The sequence below is a fragment of the Humulus lupulus genome, chromosome 8 (genome assembly GCF_963169125.1).
Source record: "Humulus lupulus chromosome 8, drHumLupu1.1, whole genome shotgun sequence".
Taxonomy (NCBI): Eukaryota; Viridiplantae; Streptophyta; class Magnoliopsida; order Rosales; family Cannabaceae; genus Humulus; species Humulus lupulus.
The window spans coordinates 30,878,254-30,900,717 of record NC_084800.1 but is presented as its reverse complement, the minus strand read 5'-3'; the positions used below and the strand labels follow the sequence as shown (position 1 = coordinate 30,900,717).

The 22,464-nt window shown below is 33.8% G+C and overlaps 2 protein-coding genes across 3 annotated transcripts; one reads left to right on the top strand and one right to left on the bottom strand.

The window, feature by feature from the left end:
* Positions 1 to 9,138: 9,138 nt before the first annotated feature.
* LOC133796629 (ATPase GET3A) lies at positions 9,139 to 18,146 on the top strand. Its single transcript, XM_062234230.1, has 7 exons — positions 9,139 to 9,551; positions 10,031 to 10,155; positions 10,359 to 10,509; positions 11,280 to 11,390; positions 11,849 to 11,987; positions 12,078 to 12,193; positions 17,783 to 18,146. Exons 1-7 carry the CDS (start codon positions 9,297 to 9,299, stop codon positions 17,957 to 17,959), a joined length of 1,074 nt encoding a protein of 357 aa, XP_062090214.1. The 5' UTR covers positions 9,139 to 9,296; the 3' UTR covers positions 17,960 to 18,146.
* A 1,050-nt stretch (positions 18,147 to 19,196) lies between these two features.
* On the bottom strand, positions 19,197 to 21,334 carry LOC133796628 (ubiquitin-related modifier 1 homolog 2-like). Of its 2 annotated transcripts, none has more exons than XM_062234229.1 (5): positions 21,138 to 21,334; positions 20,869 to 20,992; positions 20,131 to 20,206; positions 19,976 to 20,058; positions 19,197 to 19,517 (listed from the first exon to the last, which is right to left on the bottom strand). In XM_062234229.1, exons 2-5 carry the CDS (start codon positions 20,889 to 20,891, stop codon positions 19,400 to 19,402), a joined length of 300 nt encoding a protein of 99 aa, XP_062090213.1. In that variant the 5' UTR covers positions 20,892 to 20,992; positions 21,138 to 21,334; the 3' UTR covers positions 19,197 to 19,399. The 2 variants fall into 2 exon arrangements, with proteins under 2 accessions (XP_062090213.1, XP_062090211.1); XM_062234227.1 differs by having other exon boundaries at positions 20,869 to 20,915; positions 21,138 to 21,327.
* Positions 21,335 to 22,464: the final 1,130 nt, after the last annotated feature.

The window sequence follows — 22,464 nt, the reverse complement described above, 5'->3', positions numbered from 1 at the left end:
TGTTGATTAGGAGTCGAAAATCATGCTTTTTAATTTTATTCTTTTTCTTTCTTTAATTTCATATTAACTTTCTCACAAGGGAAATATATATTTCCATTAAAATAAAGCAGAGAAGGAAAAAACAATTTAACTGAGCAGCCAGTGAGAACGTACCAACCTTAAACAGCAAAGATCATTCCACTTCCACGACAACGTCTTTGTAAATTAAGATGAATTGTCTATAATATATCCCACATAGGTCGTGTAAACAAAGTACACTGCAGTGCAGACTAAAAAATTCCAATAAGCTAAAAGAACAGCTGATTGAAAAGAAAGTACTCTACCAACATTTAGTATTAGTTGATATTTGTGCTCCACAACCGAATTTTGATTTTGTTGAGGAGTATTCTTAATGCATTATCACTATAATGGTGTATACTTAGTCCTGTTTATGTAGATGATGTAGTTAATAATGATGAACAAGCTGTATCACATTTTAAAATTTAATTAGACAACAAGTTTAAATTTAAAGATCTTGGTCATATTCATTTTTTTCTAGAATTTAAAATTGGGCTAAATAAAAATGTAATATCTCTCTCAAAGACTTTTTACTTTGCAATTAGTCTGACACAAGTTATTTAGGTACTAAAGCTGCTTCTACTCCTACTAAACCCAATGTCAAACTCAGCAAGAATTTGGGAACACTAGTTCAAGATCCTACTGCTGCTTATAGAAGTCTCATTGACAAGTTGCTTTACCTAACAATTACCTGACCAGGCATAAGCTATGTAGTCAATCATTTGAGCCAATGTCTTACTGATCCACGCCAGCCTCATCTTCATGCTGCAATCAAATTTTACAGTACCTAAAAGCTACACCAGGACAGGGTTCTTCCCATCTTTCTCACCTACTGCTGACCATTCAAATGCTTTGCAAATTTTTGCCTTCGCTGATGCCGATTGGGGAAGTTGTATTGACACAAGGAGATCTATTTCTGGCTATTGTGTCTTCCTAGGTAACTCATTAATATTTTGGAAGTCTAAAAAGCAGTCAACAGTGTTCCGTTCTTTAGCTGAAGCAGAGTATCGTGCAATGGCTAACACAACATGTGAAATCATATGGTTACTTGTTATCCTCAAAGATTTTGAAGTCTATCACACAACTCCTACCCTGCTTTTTTTTTGCAATAATGTTGCAATTCATTTCTCTGAAATCCCTGTTTTTCACGAGCACACAAAATATTGACTGTCACATAATTATAGAAAATGTCCAAATTAGGATGCTCAAGATGATCCATGTCAGCTCCAAAAATAATATGGCCAATCTCCTTACTATGGTTTCATTTCCTACTGTATTTCATGCTTTCTCTCTGAGATGGGCCTCAAAAATTTATACTCTCCATCTTAAGGGGAGTATTATGTGTAATGATATTTGTTATTTTTGTTACTTAGTATTTCCGTCGGCTAGTTAGTTGTTATTTTGTTCAGGCTGTTAGCCTCGAATTAAGCTATGTAGGGTAGCTTACATTGTTGTAATAGATTAACTTCTTGAATGATAGGAATGCATTTAAATTAAGAATAAATTAAAGCGCCTCCAATTGTCTAACCGAGTTAGCTGATAAAAAAGAAATTCATATAGAAACAACAACAATTTGTGAAAACGACAACACATTAAACGACAATAAATATGTGAATGTTAAAACAACAATAGCTGTGTAAACGACAATAATTCTATGATGAAAAATGAATATGTTATGTTAAGACAACAATAAAAAGTTACTACTTTTTAGTAAAATGAATCTTCTACAATATATCCCACATCGTTTGAGTAAATAAAGTTGGATGCATTTAAATTTAGGACAAATTCAGATATTTTCATTAGCGTAACCAAAATCAGCTAATAAAACGACAATATGTCATAAAGCTACAGCACGTGAAAAACATCAATGCTACAAGACCACTATGTGAATAAACGACAATAACAAATTATTGCTTGACTTTTTATACAAAGTTATACACTTTCTAATTCTATAAAATGGTTTTTTTTCATAAAAATCATTATTTTTAAGAATCCATCGAGGCGTATCGAGATTTCGGTAAATTTTTACGTTTCAGATCTAAAAAATTAAAAAAATCATGCATATATCTATTCGAAATGCATAAATTAGTGTCTTAATTAAACTTTTAGTGAGTTTAAGTTTTATATCATCAAAAAATGTCATGGGGCATTTTATTTTAGTCTACATGGATACTAGAAGAGAGAATAAAGAGATAAGAAAAAAAGGAAGAAGGATGCCAAAATTTGGGATATTTTTTCAAAGAAATTTGGTGATGATGATGGTTTTGTGGTGACTGTCAAGACCTTTCAAAGAATCAAAGGGTGACCCGAAAGAGAGAGTGAAAGAAGAGAAAGAGAAGAGAGATGAATAAACGACAATAACAAATTATCGCTCGAGTTTTTATACATAAATGAATCTTTTTTAAACGAGTTAATCCAACCAAATTATCAAAATCATTGGACGGTTAAAGGTGGGTATATTTTCAAGCTTTAAACTTCTCAAAGGTGTACACATCTCACATGTGTAGTTCATAGAAAAATATTCAAATTAAAAAAAAATTATCTCAAACGGATACTCGAGTTAAAAGTTATACACTTTCTAATTCTATAAAATTGTTTTTTTTTTCATAAAAATCATTATTTTTAAGAGCCCATCGAACTGGGCATCAAGGCGTATCGAATTTTCTACAAAATTTTACGTTTCAAATCTAAAAAATTATAAAAACAAAACAAAAAAAAATCATGCATATATCTATTCGAAATGCATAAATTAGTGTCTTAATTAAACTTTTAGTGAGTTTATGTTTTTATCATCATAAAATGTCATGGGGCATTTTATTTTAGTCTACATGGATATTATAAGAGAGAATAAAGAGATAAGAAAAAAAGGGAGAAGGATGCCAAAGTTGGGGATATTTTTTCAAATAAATTTGGTAATGATGATGGTTTTGTGGTGACTGTCATGATTTTTCAAAGAATCAAAGGGTGACCCGAAAGATAGAGTGAAAGAAGAGAAGAGAAGAGAGATGGAGGCTAAAAAATTGAAAATGATATTTTTGAAAACCAAGCAAATAGTATCATTATTTTAAAATGTTGGTAAATGATGATATTTTTTAGATATAGTAAACTACATCATGCATAAATACCTAAATTTCCCTTGGATAATCTCTTCAATGTTGAGTCCGAAGTGAGTCCCACGAGATAGATCAGATCCTTATAATATTATTTTAGTATCATGTTGTTGATCTTAAACCCACCTTATTACCCATTTGTTTACTTTATACTTTGCTTATTGTAAATTATCTCAAAATATTGTACCTTTTAACTAATTTTAGATAATATATACAATGTACTAGGTATGAAAATGGTATTATTGAAAATATAAAATTATCATTTCAGACTGATTATAATTAAAAATAGTGACGAATCAAAGAATAAACCAACTAAAAAATTATTTGATATATAAAATTAAAAATAAAGTATAATTTTGTCAAAAGAACAAAGTGTTTACATCATTATATATTCCTTATTTTTGTCAAATACCATATATTATCTTGTATTTTATAAAATTCTATAATAAACATTGTAATTGCCAATACAAATAAAAATAACATTTGACTTTAATTATAGTCAACTTATAGATAATATTTTATTGAAATTCTTAAAATACTCTTATATAAACTATATTGATTAATTGTTTAAAATTTAAATAAAAAAACTAAAACAAAACAAAATAATAGATACATTTAAAAATAAAATCAAAATTCAAATTCAAATTCAAATATAAATACATAAATTAGCTGGTATTCGTATTCTCTCTCTCGCATAGGGTCTTCTGAAACCCTAGTTGCTGCCATAGAGTCCCCTCTCAGTTAGGGCTTCGTTGGACTACCTCTGGGCTTCGGCAAGGCTTCGAACGATAGGTCATTGGTGATACCGCAAGCAACCCCTTCGCCCCTCTTTCTCCTACACTGCTCTACTGCTTCTGGTTTATTGCCTGGTCTTATCCTTCTTAGGTCATCTCCGTCCGTGGCTATCTTGCGTGGGTGGTCGGGTGCTGCTTTGCGTGCTGGTGGGCGGTGGTATCGATGGGGTTCGTCATTTTGGGTTTGAATCAAGGGCAGGGGGTGTTGGGATGGTTGGTTTGGTGTGAAGGGGTTATTGCTTTTTTTTTTATTTCACATGCCTTGTTGTTTATTTTCTTTAATTTTGTCTGTGTTAATTTTAATTAATAATGGTGTTGTTCACCCTTCATCGGTCCATTGTTCTTTTACGGGGATCCATGGTGCTTATGGTGAAGCTTATTTTGTTTGGTGCATGTTTATTTTTGGCGTTTAGGAGAATGGTTGTGTGATCTTTTGGGTGGTTGGTGTTGTTGGGATTTTATGCCCTAATTAAAACTCAAATTCTTTGTAATCTCCTTTTATTATCAATAAAAGAATAGAAATCATTTATTTTTTGACTTGGTCAATCACTTTGCTCATATGTTTTAATTTCATGATTATTTGTTTAATATAAACTTCTATTAAATCTCGAGCATGTAGCTAATCTTATTTATAGTGACGTAATCACAGTGGAATATAAATATGATTGTATGTTCAAAATAAGTTAGTCATAAGATTAGTCAATGCACATGATTTACACTGACTTGTCAATCTACGATATGATCTACTTACACATTACAGTGTTATGTTCTTTCTAGAACATTAGCAAAGTAGATAAGATCGGATGTATTTGTTACATCGGACATGACCGATATTGACAGTTGATAAGATAAGTAAATCTATTCTAGTCATATCATATAGTTGACCATATGTCAATTCAATCTCAATTCTGAGTGGTTAATTTTCTAACTGATTGTATTATTTGAGTTATTTGACTTGTTTGTTACCAGCTTACCCTACGGACTAGCTCATACTTACATCTTGGGAACTTGGTAGTATAATTGAGTGAGAGTGTTAATCATAGATATGAACATCTATAGCTTCTGATTAAGAAGTGAAACGATGGTTTCCTTTTAGTTTGGTTCAAGGTGTTAAATGATAGAGATCTCATTTCAATAATTAAATTAGTTTACTGAAATATCATTTACAAGGAACAAAGTGTTTTAAGGATAAAATACAATAAGGGGTAAAACGGTATTTTAGTCCCATCTCATTGTAGATCGTCTATAGAGGATTGTGTGACAATTATGATTGTAACAATGGATAATTAATAGCGTATCTATATTTGTTATAGAGCGTTCTATGAATTCAATAGTGCAATTCCGAGTCTATAGTGGAGTCACGAGGAATTAATAAGTTAGTAAATTTATTTGTTAGATTTATGATAACTTATTGGAGCTTGATTTCCTAGGCCCATGGCCCCCATTGTACCTTGGATAAAATCATCTAGATAGTCTCAATTAATTTATTTAATTATCAATTAGAATTATCAAAGTTGATCAGGTCAATTTTGGATAGTTTCACAGAGTTATGTAATTTTGAGAAGAAAAGAGAAATTATGACATATTTATTAATTAAGATAAATTTGTATCTAAATTAATAAATAAGTTTAAATCAAGGTTCAAATTATAAATAATTAATTTGATAAAGGGTTTAAATACTTATTTAATTAATTAAAGCAATAAAAAATAATACAGGCCTTGATTTTGAGTCCAATGGACTTATAATCAAATGAGAAATTTCACGGACCTAAAGCCCATGATAATTTCGACCTAGGGCTTTAAAATGATTATTATTTTATTGATTTTTTAATTAAATTAAATGACCTAATTAATTCTATAAAATGAGTGCTTAGAGAGAAGTCATAGATTCAGATTTTTGAGATGACAGACACTGGTTTTCTGATAGTTTTAGATTCTCTCTAAACACAAGTTATTTTCTAAGCCTCTTTGCTATTATCTCTTCTTCTCTCTGTATCTAGCTCATGTGTTGAGAATTGCCCACTATAGTCTAGGTGATTCTAAGGATACATTGGAAGGCTGTGAAGAAATTAGAAGAACGGTTCAGTTTCTTGATAATACTCTACGACAAAAAGGATTCAAGAGTTAGAGAAACTGAATGAATGACTCTTTAATTCCGCTGCGTATACTGTAAGTATTCTAATCATTGTTTATCTTTTAATTCAATTTTAACAATATGTTCTAGGCTATTTCATATTAATTTGTTTAATATTAGATATACATGAAAATAAATAAAGATCCCGTATAAGTTTTTCCTAACAGGTGTTTCATTGAGCTACTCAGTTTGCTTCTGCAAGGATCTTGATCATGATTTCCTTGGCCTTCAGAGCCAGGGGAGGCCTCGATCTCTATCTTTGTTGACCATGTACTTCGTGAATTTCCGTTCTCTTGAGTTGATTTTCACGAGCATAGTTGGTCGTTACTATGCTACCCTTATTTCTTGTTTGAATAATTAATTTATTTTTTCCCAATTTTTATTGGAAGACTTTTGGTTGATTGTTATTAGTGGGATAAATATGTCATATGCTCATTTGGTTAGGAAACCTAGTCTACTTAACACTCGTTTGATGTTCGATAGTTGGGGCCTTATTGGACCTTTAGTAAAGGTAGTTGTTAGGGTTTTCTTCATTTTTATTGTATACAACTTGGTAAGCCTATTATTGTTGATCATGCTTTATGTAATGGACTATGTCTGATTTACCTATTAATTGAAATTTCCTTACCTTTCAAATATATATATATGTGTATATAAATACACAATTTCATTTAATTATACACTACACCAAAATACCCCTTTTGTGTCAGTCAAACGCGTCAATCAACGCAGTTGACTGACGCCGTTTGATTGAGAATCAGCATTTGTGGCAGTTGAGCACTGCCACAAATACAGGGGGATTTGCGTCAGTGATAACACTGACGCTGTTAATTGGCGAAGTTTGCGTTAGTGGCCAACTGACGCCGTTAACGCACCGTTTGCGTCAGTTCCCCACTGACGCAAACATGCCATTATCGTCAGTGGGCAACTGACGCAAACGGTGCGCTCAGTTTTAAATCCCAACCATCGTCCCCGAGCCCCTTATTCTCTCAAATTCAAAGACTTAGGTTTTCTCCCAACTAGCGGCGCCTCCGAATTTCTCAACCCATTTTGGTAAGTTTTTTTCATTTTTTTAATTTTAAAGTTAAATTGATGAATATAATATGTTTATGAACCTTATACATAGTTTTTTTTTTAAATTTTTGTATAGATTTTTTATTTTGAAGATTATTGTTTGAAAAACCAAAAACCAAAACCCAAAAAACTCCTCTTAATTTTTTTCTTTGACTGGGCTCGCAGGGATCATAGGGGTGGTTGGGGTCGCGGGGGTTGTGGGGGGTGGCTGGGGTTGCAGGGGTTGAGAGGTGGCTGGCTGGGGACTGGGTATAGGGGGGGCTGGGGTCGCATAGGGTGGTTGGGTACACGAGGTCGCGATTCATAGCATTTTTTAATTGTTTTTATATAGCATTTGCGTCAGTGGGGCACTGTCACAAACCTAGCATTTGTGGTAGTGCCCACTAACGCAAACTAGGCTGACATTTGCGTCAGTGGGGCACTGTCACAAACCTAGCATTTGTGGCAGTGCTCCACTGACGCAAACGCCTGTCATTTGCGTCATGGAATTCTGCGTCACATATAAAACTGACGCAAAAACTCAATTGTGGCAGTTAGAAACTGACGCAAATGACATTTTTTTGTTGTAGTGATAATTATAATTTAATTAAAGAATATTTTAATGTATTAATAAAAATCTTTAAAATGTTTTTACTAAAATTATGATAAAGTTTAATTATGTTTCATTTTGGCAATCACATGATTTGTTGTGGAATTTTAAAATCACAAAATTATAGATGATATTTATCTAAAGTTTATAAATATAAAATGATAAAGAAGTAAGAAATACACCTAAGAGCAGTTCCAATAGCTCCTTTAAAGTAGCTCTTATGTAAAAAATTTAGTTAAAAGACTTAAAATATTTCTCCATCAAATGCTCTAAATATTTAGGTACGATAACTTTGCACAAACACCAATATTCGAAGAGCTAGATATAGCCAAGCCTCGACCTTAAATATATCTATTATTTTAATATATTTTTTTAATCTTTTTTTCCTTTCTCTCTCTTAATAGTTATTTGTTTATTATTATTTTTTATTTTCAATTTTTTTCTTTGACTTTAACTAATAAATAATTGTTATAAATATAATATTTAAATAATGTAAAAAAAATACGGAGATGAATGGTGTAATGCTTAAGTGTGAGATAAGACAAAAAAAGTGAAATTTTAGTGAAGTATTTTGATAAATAGATTAGATTATCAAGTCTCTTAACAATTACTAGATGATCATATAAGAAGTGTAAAAATGACAAGACAATAAAAGGAATTACAGTACTTGGCTATCATCTTATTTGCTTAGTACCAACTAATACTTCTCTCGTTTTTTTTTTTTTTTTGAGTGAACTAATTCTTCTCTCATTTAATAAATACAAATGTATTATAAAAAAAACACTTTTTGAACATAATTTTAATCAAATCTATTTTCAATATTACTATAATATACATATTTTAATTACACAAATATATAATATTTTAAAAAATCGAAATTTAATAATAATTTTTAAAGAATTAAAGTTTGGGATTAAGAATAAAAATGTTTAAATAATTTTAATTAATTAAAAATGTAAAATTTGAATACATTAATAATTTTATTTATTAAGTTTTCAATTAATAAAATATTAACAATAATACTTTTTTATATGCTTAAATTATGATATTTTCATTATTTGTTTTTTTATTTTAATACTAAATATTTATTTACAGTTCTAAAATTGTAAAAATAACATTTTACATCAATTATCATTCATTTATAAAATAATATATACTTTTCATAGTTTTTTGTTTTAATTTTAGGATATTTAATTTATGATCAATATATATATTTGATTGTAGATACATAAATCATATTTTTTGTAATAAAAAAAATAAAATAAAATTGTGTTTTTAAAATAAAAACTAAAAATAATTACTTGTAAAAAAATATACTTAAAAAGAAATTACATAGACATAACATGTTACTAGTCTCTATCTTTACAATTTGGGGTTAACTAAAACTAAAAGGGTATCGTGGAAGCGAGGCTAATTTCGGTGTTGCCGAGTTCTGTTAGATGAGATGAGAGCGCTGTTTTGAAGTAACCCAGATTCTCATTCCAAATCCCAATTTTTTCATAACCAGAGAGAGAGAGAGAGTTGATCCACCTCTGAAAATGGCGGTGGATTTACCTGAAGGGACCGTGCAGAACATTCTGGAGCAGGAGAGCCTCAAGTGGGTCTTCGTTGGAGGCAAAGGCGGCGTTGGGAAGACCACTTGTAGCTCCATTATCTCCATTCTTCTCTCCCAAGTTCGATCTTCCGTTTTGATCATCTCCACCGACCCTGCTCACAATCTCAGCGATGCATTTCAGCAACGCTTTACCAAGACTCCTACTTTGGTTAATGGATTCACCAATCTCTACGCTATGGTAACGAACATATTGTTTTCTTGTCGGGTTTTTGCTTTTGGTAAATTTTGATTTTAATTTATCTTTCTGTATATTTTTTTGGAGGTGCGAATTATGCATGTCATTATATATATGGGTTCTTTAGTGAATTCGGACACTCAATTCCTGTTTTTTTGTTACTGTATATATTTGTGTAGATTAAAATTATAGATACTGATATTTCCCTGCTTGATTTGTGGTAGATTTTATTATTGTTTTTCTTGAATCTAGTGTAGTTATGGAATTCGGAACACCCAATTCATAAAACTATCTGCTTTGTAGAGAACAAGAGGTACCGTGTGATCATTTGAAATTTGAGAAACAGTTTTCCTCTTGCCTTGATTTGTGGTGGATTTCGTTTCGTGTCCTCATGGTTGTATAACTATGTATGCTTTCATCAAACCTTGAATTTTTTTTTCACTGAGGTTTTATGTAGTCCTCTCTGGTTTTGGCATCTACAGGAAGTGGATCCAACCGTTGAGAATGAAGATGTGGCTGGTGCGGAAGGAATGGATAGTCTATTTTCAGAGCTAGCAAACGCCATTCCTGGCATTGATGAGGCCATGAGTTTTGCAGAGATGCTGAAGTAAGAAATGAGAACAATTCCTCTCTTTCTTTCTTTTTTTTCTCTCCAACTACAGAAATTGTTTTTGGATCCAAATAAGTAATGGCTACCCTTAAGCTTGCTTTTTATTATCATGAGAAACTCTACTTGACAAACTTCAACGTCAAGGTGTTTGAGGTTTCATTTGACAAATAACTGATAGCCTTATAAATTATGTCCTGAAGATTGGTGCAAACAATGGATTACTCCGTCATAGTATTTGATACTGCTCCAACTGGTCATACACTTCGGTTATTGCAATTTCCATCTACCTTGGAGAAGGGTCTTGCAAAAATTATGTCTTTGAAAAGTAAATTTGGTGGTATAATAAACCAGGTATGTTCTGACTTTTACTAAATATAATCAGCAATTCTTATATTTTGGTCGCTGCTAATAGATTGTTTTTTGTTCTAGCAATATCTAATATCACATTGGATTGCTTTAATTTATTGTGTTTGCATATCTAAAAGTTTATGACCGTGTGGTTTCACTTTCAGTGGTGTAGTGAAATAATCTACCTGATGCAATATATTTTCTATAATAATGGTGTATTGGGTTTAATAATTGCCTGATATGCATACTCATGGTTGTTTTGTTTCCCTAAATGATGTCTGAGCATGGCTTATTCAGAGACCTTTACTTCAAGTAAATTACTTGCATGGTTTTGTTTGTTTTGACGACCGGACTAGAGAATCATTTTATTTGTTGATTCTTTTACAATACTAGCTCCCACAGTTGGACCTTTCAAGGTATACTTTTGTTCCGCCCTATCAAATTAGTGTCCTAGAGACCTCGATTTTTTGTTTTCTTGTACTTGTTATTTATCCTTGTTTATGGAGCACTTTTCTTTTTATCTGATTTATGATTCTACATTTTCCGTGCACCTGTAACCATGGACTATGGCTATTCCTTCACATATTGCCATTCTTTTGAGTGTTTTTTCTCCAATTTGAAACCTCGGCATAATTTTCCTTGCTATTCTTCACCTGTAACCACTATTTAAGAATGAGCACTCAGTCATGATCTTGTAATCATTTAATAACTATTGTTTGATTTCATTTCTAGTAAGATTAACATTCAAGTGTTTTGTAAAATGTCTGTGGTAGATGACTCGACTATTTGGTGTTGATGATGAATTTGGAGAAGATGCAATTTTGGGAAAGCTTGAAGGCATGAAAGATGTGATTGAACAAGTTAACAGACAATTTAAAGACCCGGTAAGACTCCCTACATGAAGTGATAACTGAATTCATTTTTGTGAACTTGTTAATTCAGAAAAGGCTAAGCTGGTGGGTAATAAATTTTAATATAACAAATTAAATACTTTATGCGAAAGAACTTGAAGTACCTAGTGTTAGTTCTTTGCTCTCTGGTTGATTACAATTTGTCTTTATGTTTATCTCTCCCATTTGCTCTTTGGTTAATTTACATTTTGTCTCCATGTTCTATCTGCTTGTTCTTCATTTGCGTAGCCTATCATTTCATTTCTATTGTACCTAGCACTAATGACTATCTATTGCTATTTCCTGACATTGTTAGCGACCACTTGACAAATTTTATCTTATTTTTCAGTAATGAAAAAAAAAATCAGCTTAATTAGTACGAAACTGAAATTCATGCAGTTCAATGTTGAAGCTTCACATATTGGAATTAATTCATATTTCACCGTTTGCAGGACATGACAACCTTTATCTGTGTTTGCATTCCAGAGTTTCTCTCACTCTATGAAACTGAGAGACTGGTACAGGAACTTACCAAATTTGAAATAGATACGCACAACATTATCATTAACCAAGTACTTTACGATGAAGAAGGTGCAACATTACTTCATTTTGCCATTTTTGTTCTCTTTCTCGAGTTGCTTTGACAGAAGCTAAGCACATTATTTCCCTCTGTTGTTATAGATGTCGAGTCTAAATTGCTCAAAGCAAGAATGCGGATGCAGCAGAAATATCTTGACCAGTTCTACATGTTGTATGATGATTTTCACATCACCAAGCTGCCATTACTGCCACAAGAGGTAAATTACACTGCATTAATTTATAGAGCAGAAAACTTCTTTTTGTTGTATCTAAAATTTTAGATACAGTGATTTTTGAGAACTTCATTAATTGAAAACTGGCATGATTGTTACGAACTATTTAGGGAGAATCAAAAGGTTACAGAAATATGTTGATAAGCCTCCCATACAGTTTGTGTATGGCGGTAACGAGCATAACTAGAGTAGGGTTGGTTTTATTTTATTGTTTCCCTTCTTTTATCTAGTTGGCATTTTTTTTTAGCAGGCTGAGTTGTATTGTAATTAGAGGATCCTAGTTGGTTTTCTGTTATTCTGTCCAGTACCTATATAAAGGGTGAGGGGATTCATTTGTGAGGGTAGCGGGGAAATAGACAGATTTGGTCTAAGGAGAGAACAACCCTCTTGAAAGGTTGTAATTTGGAGAGCCTAGCCTCTCGGATGCTAGCTGTATTCTTTGCCATTGATATCAATAAAGTATTTTCTTTGAGGGATTTCATCAATTGTGCTTGGTTTCTGAGATAGAAGGTTTCTAACCTAAGAAAGTTATATCAAATTGGTGCGGCGGGCTGCGGACAGTGGGCCTAAGAAAGCAACGGAGAAGCATGATCCTACTATTGGAATCGAGGAGGAATTTGAATCTCTGAAGATAGAAGTCTCTGAATTCAAAGGTTCCATTCAGAATTTGATACAGGAGATGCAGACAAGATTCAACAGCAGCTGCAAGAAACCCTTCAGCAACAGTTCAAGGCTCTCATGGCCGTTCAAGAAAAGTCAAGAACTCTCCAAGAAACAGGGGGAGAGGTGAATGGCACTGCTGGCAGCCAGGAAAAAGGAAAAAGTAAGGGGTCGGAGACACCATTTGACCCCAGCCGAGTGAGGGACGATCAGATTTTCGATGAAGGTCTGCTGGGACGTCATTAATAGCAGGTTTCCAAGGGGATCAAAACTTCGAAAGAGGTTCCTTTGACAGGGGTCAACACAAGACATGTTTTTGCCATGAAAATCATCTTAAGAAACTGAAGATGCCGACCTTTGATGGTGAAAATCCAGATGGGTGGATAATGCAAGCTGAGAGATTTTTTACTTGCCATGGCTATGACGAGGATGAGAAGATTGAGGCTGCCTTCATATCATTTTTTGGTGATGCTCTACTTTGGTACCAATACGAGAGCAACAAGAGACCCATTCATAGTTGGGAAGAGATGAAGAGATTGATGCTCCGCCATTTTCGAGACACATTAGGGATCGTTGTATGACCAGTTTTTGACTGTCAAACAAGAGGGGACAATTTCATATTATAAGAAGAGATTTATTAAGCTCTTGGCACCTTTGAAGACAGTAGATTCGGCTGTGCAACTGAGTACATTTTTGAATGGTCTACTTCCATCCTTAATAGCAGAATTGAGAGTTCACAAACCCCGGAAATGTGGATGAAGCCATGGATATTGTTCAAGACATAGAGGACAAGAATAGAGCCTCAAGACAATGTTACCCACCCTCCAACCGCACAACACTACCCGAGTCATCGACAAGAGTAGAGAAGGCACCAGCTCGGACGTACTTGACGAATTCCACTACTGAAGTTCGAAAGCTCAACGACTCAGAAATCCAATACAAACGCCAAAAGGGGTTGTGTTTTCATTGCGATGACAAATGGTCTCCGGGCTGCCGCTGCAAGAAAAGAGAGTTACAAGTCATCATGGGCCCTGAGGAGATTACCGACATCGTTTCAGAACCAGAATCCGAGGAGGATAGTGAGGACAAAGTGGAATTAGACTCAACAGAGATACAGAAAAATGTGGAAGTTTCTTTTCAATCCGTGACTGGGTTATCAAACAATTCAACCATGAACAAGGGACATCTTGGCTCGAATGCAGGAGTAATTCTTATAGACTCGGGGGTTACTCACAACTTTGTCTCTAAGGCACTAGTAGCTAAAATGAATATCTCAATCACGAAGATAAAGGAATACGGCGTCACGATGGGAAATGGAGGCTCGCTGAAATGCGAAGGAGTTTGCAGAAACTTGAATATCCACTTCCAAGGCTTGGATGTTTGGGACGATTTTTTGCTTCTACCTTTGGGGAGTGTCGATGTTATATTAGGATTACAGTGGCTCACTACACTTGGCATGACCAAAACCAATTGGAAGTTGCAAACCATGGAATTTCACATTGGAAAAAGGAATGTAACAATTAAAGGGGATCCATCTCTTGACCAATCCTTGGTGTCTTTAAAGACCATGGTTAAAAATCTTCAAGCTGAGAAACAAGGCTTTATTTTGGAGCTAAATCATGTCCACAAGGAGGACACCCTTTCGAACCGTACTGTGCTAGAATTTTTGGCACACATTCTCGATCAAGACATTGCTGTATTTGACATGCCTGAACCCCCCCAACAAGATCACATGAGCATGCAATTACACTTTAGCCTGGTTCTGCCCCCATCAGCGTTCGACCATACAGATACGCTCATTCACAAAAAGTTGAGATAGAGAAATTAATATTAGAAATGATGGCTGCTAGAATAATACAGTCGAGCACCAACCCTTTTTCAAGTCCAGTTCTCCTTGTCAAGAAGAAGGATGGCTCATGGAGATTTTGAGTCGACTATCGCGTGTTAAATAGAGTAACCATACCAGATAAGTATCCCATCCCAGTAATAGATGAGCTACTAGATGAACTTAATGGTGCTCTAATTTTTTCTAAATTGGATCTGAAATCAGGGTACCACCAGATACGAGTGCGAAAAGAAGATGTGTACAAAACGACATTTCGGATGCATGATGGCCACTATGAATTCCTTGTCATGCCTTTCAGATTAACCAATGCTCCAGCCACCTTCCAGTCACTCATGAATGATGTGTTTCGACCCTATTTGCGCCACTTTGTGTTGGTATTTTTTGACGACATACTTGTGTACAGTAAGACACGAGCTACATCAACAGCATCTGGCACAAGTTTTGACTCTTCTTTGCAAACACCAGCTGTTAGCTAATCGAAAAAAATGCACCTTTGGACAAACAAAAGTGGAGTATCCCAGCCACATTATTTCTCAACAAGGGGTAGCAGCTGATCCTGACAAAATTAGAGCAATGCTCGAATGGCTACTACTTAAGACCATCAAAGCTCAACCCTTGACCGATCAGCTCAAAAAAGACCAGTTTTCATGGGGTGAAGCGGCTGGACAAGCATTTCGTAATCTCCAAGAAGTGATGACTCAGGTTCCGATACTAGCATTACCTGATTTTTCTCAGCCCTTTGTAATCGAAACTGATGCTTCTGGCCACGGTTTGGGGGCTGTTTTGTTACAAAATCAGAATCCAGTTGCCTATTATAGTTAGGTTTTGGGTGTTCAAGCTCGAAGGAAATCTATCTATGAAAAGGAGTTAATGGCAAAAGTATATGCAATAGCTAAATGGCGTCCTTACTTGCTAGGTCGTCAATTTGTAGTGAGGACTGATTAACAAAGCTTGACATTTTTGTTGGGACAACAAGTTATAGGCTCGGAGTATAGAAGTGGGTATCTAAGCTTATGGGGCTGGATTTTGTGATCGAACATAAACCAAGTGCCCACAACAAAGTAGCGGATGCTTTATCACGTCAAGTTGACGTGGCCACACTTGACACCATGGTCACTTCGGAATGGACATTTTGGCCAGAATTAGCAATGGAAGTTGCTTCATGAGGTAAAAACAGGCAACATGGGTTTCAAGTCCACAATGACCTCCTTCATTATAAGAACCGCTTGGTTATCCCAAAGAAATCCACCCTAATCCCTCAGATATTGGAAGAATTTCACAATACACCATTTAGTGGACATTCGGGCGAACTCAAGACTTACAAACGAGTGGCAGCCGAGTTCTTTTGGGAGGGACTTCGAGTGGATGTGCACTGGCTTATACAACGCTGCACTATTTGTCAACAAACAAGCTATTCACCACTTCTCCCGTTGGCCTATTACAGCCCCTCGCCCTTCCGGCACAAGTATGGGATGAGGTCACTATGGATTTTATCGAAGGACTACCTAAGTCGGAAGGATGGGACACTATCTTAGTGGTTGTTGATCGCCTCTCTAAGTATGCCCATTTTATCAAACTAAAGCATCCATTTGCTGCTCCTACCGTAGCTGAATTTTTTATGAAAGAGATAGTTAGATTACATGGTCATATAGGGAAAAAAATTTCTTAAGTCTTTTATGGAGCCATCTCTTCAAACTACAAGGTACTACGTTGAAGAAAAGCACAGCCTACCATCTACAAATCGATGGGCAATTCGAAGTGTTAAATCACTGCCTAGAAACATATCTACGCTGCTTTGCGTACCAGCAACCAAGGCAGTGGTCAAAATGGGTAGCATGGGCCGAGTATTCTTACAACACCTCATACCATTCCTCACTCATGAGCACTCCATTTAGAGTTCTTTATGGTAGAGACCCTCCTGCCCTTATCCCATACAAGAAAGGGACTGGCATAGTGTCATCCGTGGATGAACTACTGGAATCTAGAGATGCCATTTTAGATGATCTACGTATGCATCTTCTTCAAGCCCAACACCGAATGAAGCTACAAGCAGATACGAAGAGAAGATCGCTGGAATTTTCTGTTGGCGACATGGTTTATCTCAAATTAAGACCATACTGCCAACAATCCCTTGCCAAACGTCCCAATGAAAAACTCTTAGCCCGATACTATGGACCTTTCCCCATCATCCAACGGATTGGTTCGGTAGCATACAAACTTCAGCTTCCTGACCACGCACGCATCCACCCTGTTTTTCATATTTCCCAGCTCCGACGAGCAATTGGCAACGATCCAGCTACTCCAACCATTCCACCACAACTCACGGCAGACCTTGAACTTCAAGTCAAGTGGATCCCGAGGCAGTCTTGAATCTCCGGTTTGCTACTGCCGATGCTGTCTACCCTTCGGAAGTCCTAATAAAATGGAAGACCTTACCTGAATTCGAAGCTACATGGGAGCCTTTCCACACCATCAAGGAACAATTTCCTTCCTTTCAGCTTGAAGTTTTTTGGGTATTGATAAGCCTCCCATTCAGTTTGTGTATAATAGGCGGTCACGAGCATAACTAGAGTAGGGTTGGTTTTATTTTATTGTATCCCTTCTTTTATCTAGTTGGCATTTTTTTTAGCAGGCTGAGTTGTATTGTAAATAGAGGATCCTAGTTGGTTTTCTGTTATTCTGTCCAGTACCTATATAAAGGGTGAGGGGATTCATTTGTGAGGGTAGCGGAGAAATAGTCAGATTTGGTCTAAGGAGAGAACAACCCTCTCAAAAGGTTGTAATTTGGAGAGCCTAGCCTCTCGGATGCTAGCTGTATTCTTTGCCATTGATATCAATTAAGTATTTTCTTTGAGGGATTTTATCAATTGTGCTAGCTGTATTCTTTGCCATTGATATCAATTAAGTATTTTCTTTGAGGGATTTCATCAATTGTGTTTGGTTTCTGAGATAGAAGGTTTCTAACCTAAGAAAGTTCTATCATATGTGTCTTTATTAGTAATCTTTACCAATGATGTTTATGGATATGTTTCAATTCTTTGACTAGCTAGTTATTATGGATTTTGTAGGTTACGGGAGTAGAGGCACTGAAATCATTTTCACATAAATTTTTGACACCGTACCAACCTTGCATCAGTCACACCACAGTGGAAGATTTAGAGCGAAAAGTGTCCACACTTAGACAACAGTTGAAAGGTGCTGAAACAGAGCTTGAAAGACTCAGAAAAGGAAAGCAAAAGGCCTGAGTATGCCATTCCACATTGATGGGCTACCATAAGAACTCATACAATCTGTCAGTGGACCTTCATTGTTGTCTAGGTAGCTTAATTTGGTTCTTTCACTATATTCAATTCTTTTTCTTTCGTTTTGTACTTAATGATAATAAGTCGAATATTTAAATTGGGAAGGATCCATTCACCCATTGCTGATAAATGTTGTTATAAGTATAATTCAATTAGAAACACAATATGAGACAAAACCCAGCCAAGAACAATTAAAATAAGAATTTCAGCCTAATCTAAGGGCCATATTGGTGCTTCGACTAGAGTGAAAACAACTTAATCTATAATCAACCACCAAATTGAAACTCATATGAAAAAGGAACGACCTTTAAAATAAGGTAATGTATTAGCTTTTTCTCTCAAAAGAAGAAATAGCAATTGGATATTATGTTACCTTGGAAGTGAGCGAACAAAATCACTCACAGTTTAATGTAGTTTTCTTCGTTAAGGAGAATGTTTTACTTTTCTTAGTAGTAAAATGTTACTAAAGATAAATATCGAAAAATTATTGGATCCACCAATACTTTTGAGTTTTTTTTTCTTTGCAAACATGTCTCGAATATTCTAATTATTTTCATAATTTAAAATATTTCTAATATTTTAATAATACTCTTAATTAAAATCATGTATGTTTCAATACTTTATTTTTGGAAGACAATTTTATTCTAGTTTCCTATTTTTTTTAACTAAATTTCATAATTATTTTTTAAAAAAATTTATCAAAATTAACATTATTGTCTCATTTTAGCTAAACTTTTTTTGTTCAATAAGACTGCTTTTATTTTATTTTATTACTATTAATACAATTATATTAAATTTATAAAAAAAAAATTAAACTAAAAATAAATAAATAAATTCTAAATGAAGTGTTGTAAATTTAAAAAATATATAATAAATTAATTAAAATCTAAAATATGTAAAAATATCTTATGACAAATATCTTATGACAAAAAGATGATTGATTTAATGCATCTTATAACTTGAAATTAATCATTTTGAATCAAACAAAAAATTAAAATATTTCCACGGATTCGTTGACAAAATAACTTTAATTAAAATTTATATCCAAAATTTAATTGTTAAAAAACACTTTTTTTAATCTATTTTTTTTGCAATTACTTCTTTAATTTAACGAACAGAACACTATTTTTTAAAAATATAAAATTTCAAATCTTAGGTACATGTCATATCAAATCTTAGCTAAAGAACACGAAACTTGGCTGATTTTTCAAATATATAGAATATTATTAACGGAACAAATCATGCCCAAAAACCAACCAACATGAACAAGATGTCACTTAGCTGACAGGCAAAGGCAAAATCACTCTTACAAGCATAGGCGTACTGCTATAAAACATAGTATATTATCTTTATTCCAAAAAGATGAAACAATAACTTCAGACACTACCCCCCGTGTAGGGTTGAAATAAAGACGACTACATCCTTCTCTTCAAGTGTGGTGTTGAGTTGGCCACTCAGCTCCCAATCACAGTCATTCACGAGGACTAGAACACCAGGTCTCCTGCCAAAAAAAAAACATATGAAAATCTGAGTATTCTACGAAAGAAACCAACACCTTACACTACTAGTGATGGTTAACAAAAGAAAGTTACATCGTAAGGATAAGTTGTTCCTAGAAAACTCCACACATCAACTGTTCTCAAGTGTGACTGTGAGGTACACATAATGTCAAGTAATTTAAGAGATATAGTATCTAATTTCTCGATATCCTACGAACCCCAACACTCATTTAGCCAGCTATTTGCCAACCCTGAGAATTGAACCTCAGACTGTTAATTAAACCCCGGCATGGACCTCAAATGGTCCTTCAGATTTAAACGAGGCCCTCTCTAATCCTCGGAGCCTTTTCATCATCCAATTTTTCACAGTTAACCACAAAATTGAATTTATAACAAGTTCATAATAGGAAGAAGCAAACACACTGACACGCTACTCCAAATTAAGCTGAGAACAACTTACACAGTGTCTCCTTTCATAAACATCTCAGGTCTTTCCTTGATCAAATTGGTACGCACCCAAGTAAGCAAATCTTCCATAGTTAACTGAAAAGTAAAATAACATTAGATCACAAGACAACAACAATACTAAAATTAAAAATAAACTTAATACCTTACCTTTTCTACTCCATTTTGAGTCTCAACATCGACTTTATGAATCTTTTTAGATTCACAAAGGAGTTCTAATCCCCCACTGCATTCGAGAAAGAAAATTGTAATGAGGTCCTTGCGAAACATGATTAAAATAGAAAAAAAAGATGCCAGAATCGAAGTAAACCAGAGCACACACACATGAAATACATATACAGCTCAACCGATGGAACGTAAGTTTGACATAAACATAAATCACTTCCCACCAAGGGCCAACGGTACAAGGCACGAGCCAATTAAACTCTAGGTCGCACATAAAAAGCCCCTTTATGAAAGGAGAACCAAATCATTAATGACAAATTAATCAAAACTATTCATATGTACATATATTGGATACAAACATTTCAAGAGGTTCAATAGAAGATTTCACTCCACAAACAATACAAAGGCAGAAATTAATTCTGAATTTCGTTTCTCTTTCTGAGTTACCCTTTTGCATAAAATTCAAGTTGGTATAAGTAGGTATCACCAAAAATCAATTTTAAAAACTTCATAGTTCCTTCATTAAATAATGTTCTTAGATAATCTATTATAACAATTTATTCATACACGCCATTCGCGTGTGGAGCATTCAAATATTTATACACATGTATGTGTGTGTCTTCAAAATTCCTCAAAAAAGTAATAATCACAGTTTCAAGGGAATTAGAAAGTTGATGAACACTTAGTATTAAGTTACAAAGCATATAAAAGAGAGTTAATTACCCGAATTCCAGAGTCAGTTGCATGTTTCCCTGCAGTGTTTTGAAACCCTAAGAAAGGAAGAAAATTAGTGTTGTCGGGGTTTTGAGGCCAGGTCCTTGGCGACCCATCAGGGATCAGAAGAAGACTAAGAAAAACACAGAGAAATTTCTTTATGGAGTATCAACAAAAAAAATTCTCAAACAGTTGGTGTGTACAAACTCATCCTTAACAATAACATCCTAGAGCTGTTGGAAATAAAAATAGCAGCTATCTCAGAAAAATATACATACTATATCAAGATTTCGTGGACGGCAGCGAAGATTGAATAGACAAAATTTCCAAACAGAGAAGATGGACTCAGGTATGATCCTTCGAAGAGACGAGACGGTGCTTGTGAATGTGTTCGGCTGGGCTTGGGTTGATAATTATTATTCCGTCCGGCATCTTCTTCCCTTTTCCCTTTGTTCTTCTTCTCTTTATGTAGTCTAATCTGCCACGCTGAAGCCCATTCTTCTAAAACCCATCGTGCTCTTTATGTCTAATCTGCTACAGTTTAGCCCATTCTTCTCAAACCCATCGTTCAATAGAAAAATAGTATTTAGAGAGCAGAATCACCCAATTAAAAGAGTTTATATTATATTATTTTCGTTCTTTCTATTTTTTTTTTTGGGGGGTTGGATGATTAGATTTCAAATAGGATATTTCATTTTATATATAAAAAAAATTCTTAAATACATATATTTTTTTAAGTTTCTTAATTTTTTTTCAAAAATACAGTTTTTAAAGTTTCATAATTACAAAATACAATCTTAGTAAAAACAGCTTAAAAATAACGCACAACATTAACCCAAAATAAACTTTTAAAAAAATAATATATATCAGAATAAATAAGCATAAATATATATATATATGAAAACAATGTGAAAAAAGACACAACATTATAAATATAAAAATTTCTTTAAATTTGTAAAATTTAAAAAAAAAAATTGACTATATTTATAGCAAAATTAAGTATTTTATGTAAAAGAAAATCTCTGAAAAAAAAAAGTCCATTAATGCTCAATATTTTGGTTTATTATTGATATATACCTAAAGTTTAGTTTTACCCCAAATTATTCAAAAACCTAAATAATATGCAAAATTATTTATGATTTTGTCACAACTAGGTTTGTTAGCCTTCGTTAAAACTGCCAAGTATCATGACACTATTTTCTAAATCAATGAATCTTATTTTAAATAAATGGGGAAAAGTTGAGAACTACTCACTTTTAGGAGTAGTTAATTAAAATTAGATACTAAATATATTTAGTTGAACTTTACCCATTATTATCATGAGACTTCCCAAATTACCATTATTTGAGCACATGGTTTTAAGTGTTGTTATAATGTGTATTATATGTGTCATATTATAGTAAAATTGTAAATGCATTCTAATTGTAGCGTGTTTAAGGAGAAAAAAAAACATGTAATTGAAAGGGTATAATGAGTGCATTAATTGAAAATTTGGGTACTAAAATAAAAGTTAAAAATAGTGGGTAAATTAAAGTGTATCATTTAAAATGGGTACTCGGTCTAATTTCTACAAATATAAATGTGATTATTTGAAAAAATTATCAC

What these genes read in the sequence shown, in the direction of transcription:
- LOC133796629 (XM_062234230.1), top strand. Translation starts at nt 9,297, where the DNA reads ATGGCGGTGGATTTACCTGAAGGGACCGTGCAGAACATTCTGGAGCAG. An exon ending in AGTTTTGCAGAGATGCTGAA is followed by an intron (nt 10,156 to 10,358) that starts GTAAGAAATGAG and finishes TATGTCCTGAAG; the next exon opens with ATTGGTGCAAACAATGGATT. An exon ending in ACAGACAATTTAAAGACCCG is followed by an intron (nt 11,391 to 11,848) that starts GTAAGACTCCCT and finishes CACCGTTTGCAG; the next exon opens with GACATGACAACCTTTATCTG.
- LOC133796628 (XM_062234229.1), bottom strand. Translation starts at nt 20,891, where the DNA reads ATGCAACTGACTCTGGAATTCGG. An exon ending in CTCAAAATGGAGTAGAAAAG is followed by an intron (nt 20,059 to 20,130) that starts GTAAGGTATTAA and finishes TTTACTTTTCAG; the next exon opens with TTAACTATGGAAGATTTGCT. An exon ending in TTTATGAAAGGAGACACTGT is followed by an intron (nt 19,518 to 19,975) that starts GTAAGTTGTTCT and finishes TTTTTTTGGCAG; the next exon opens with GAGACCTGGTGTTCTAGTCC.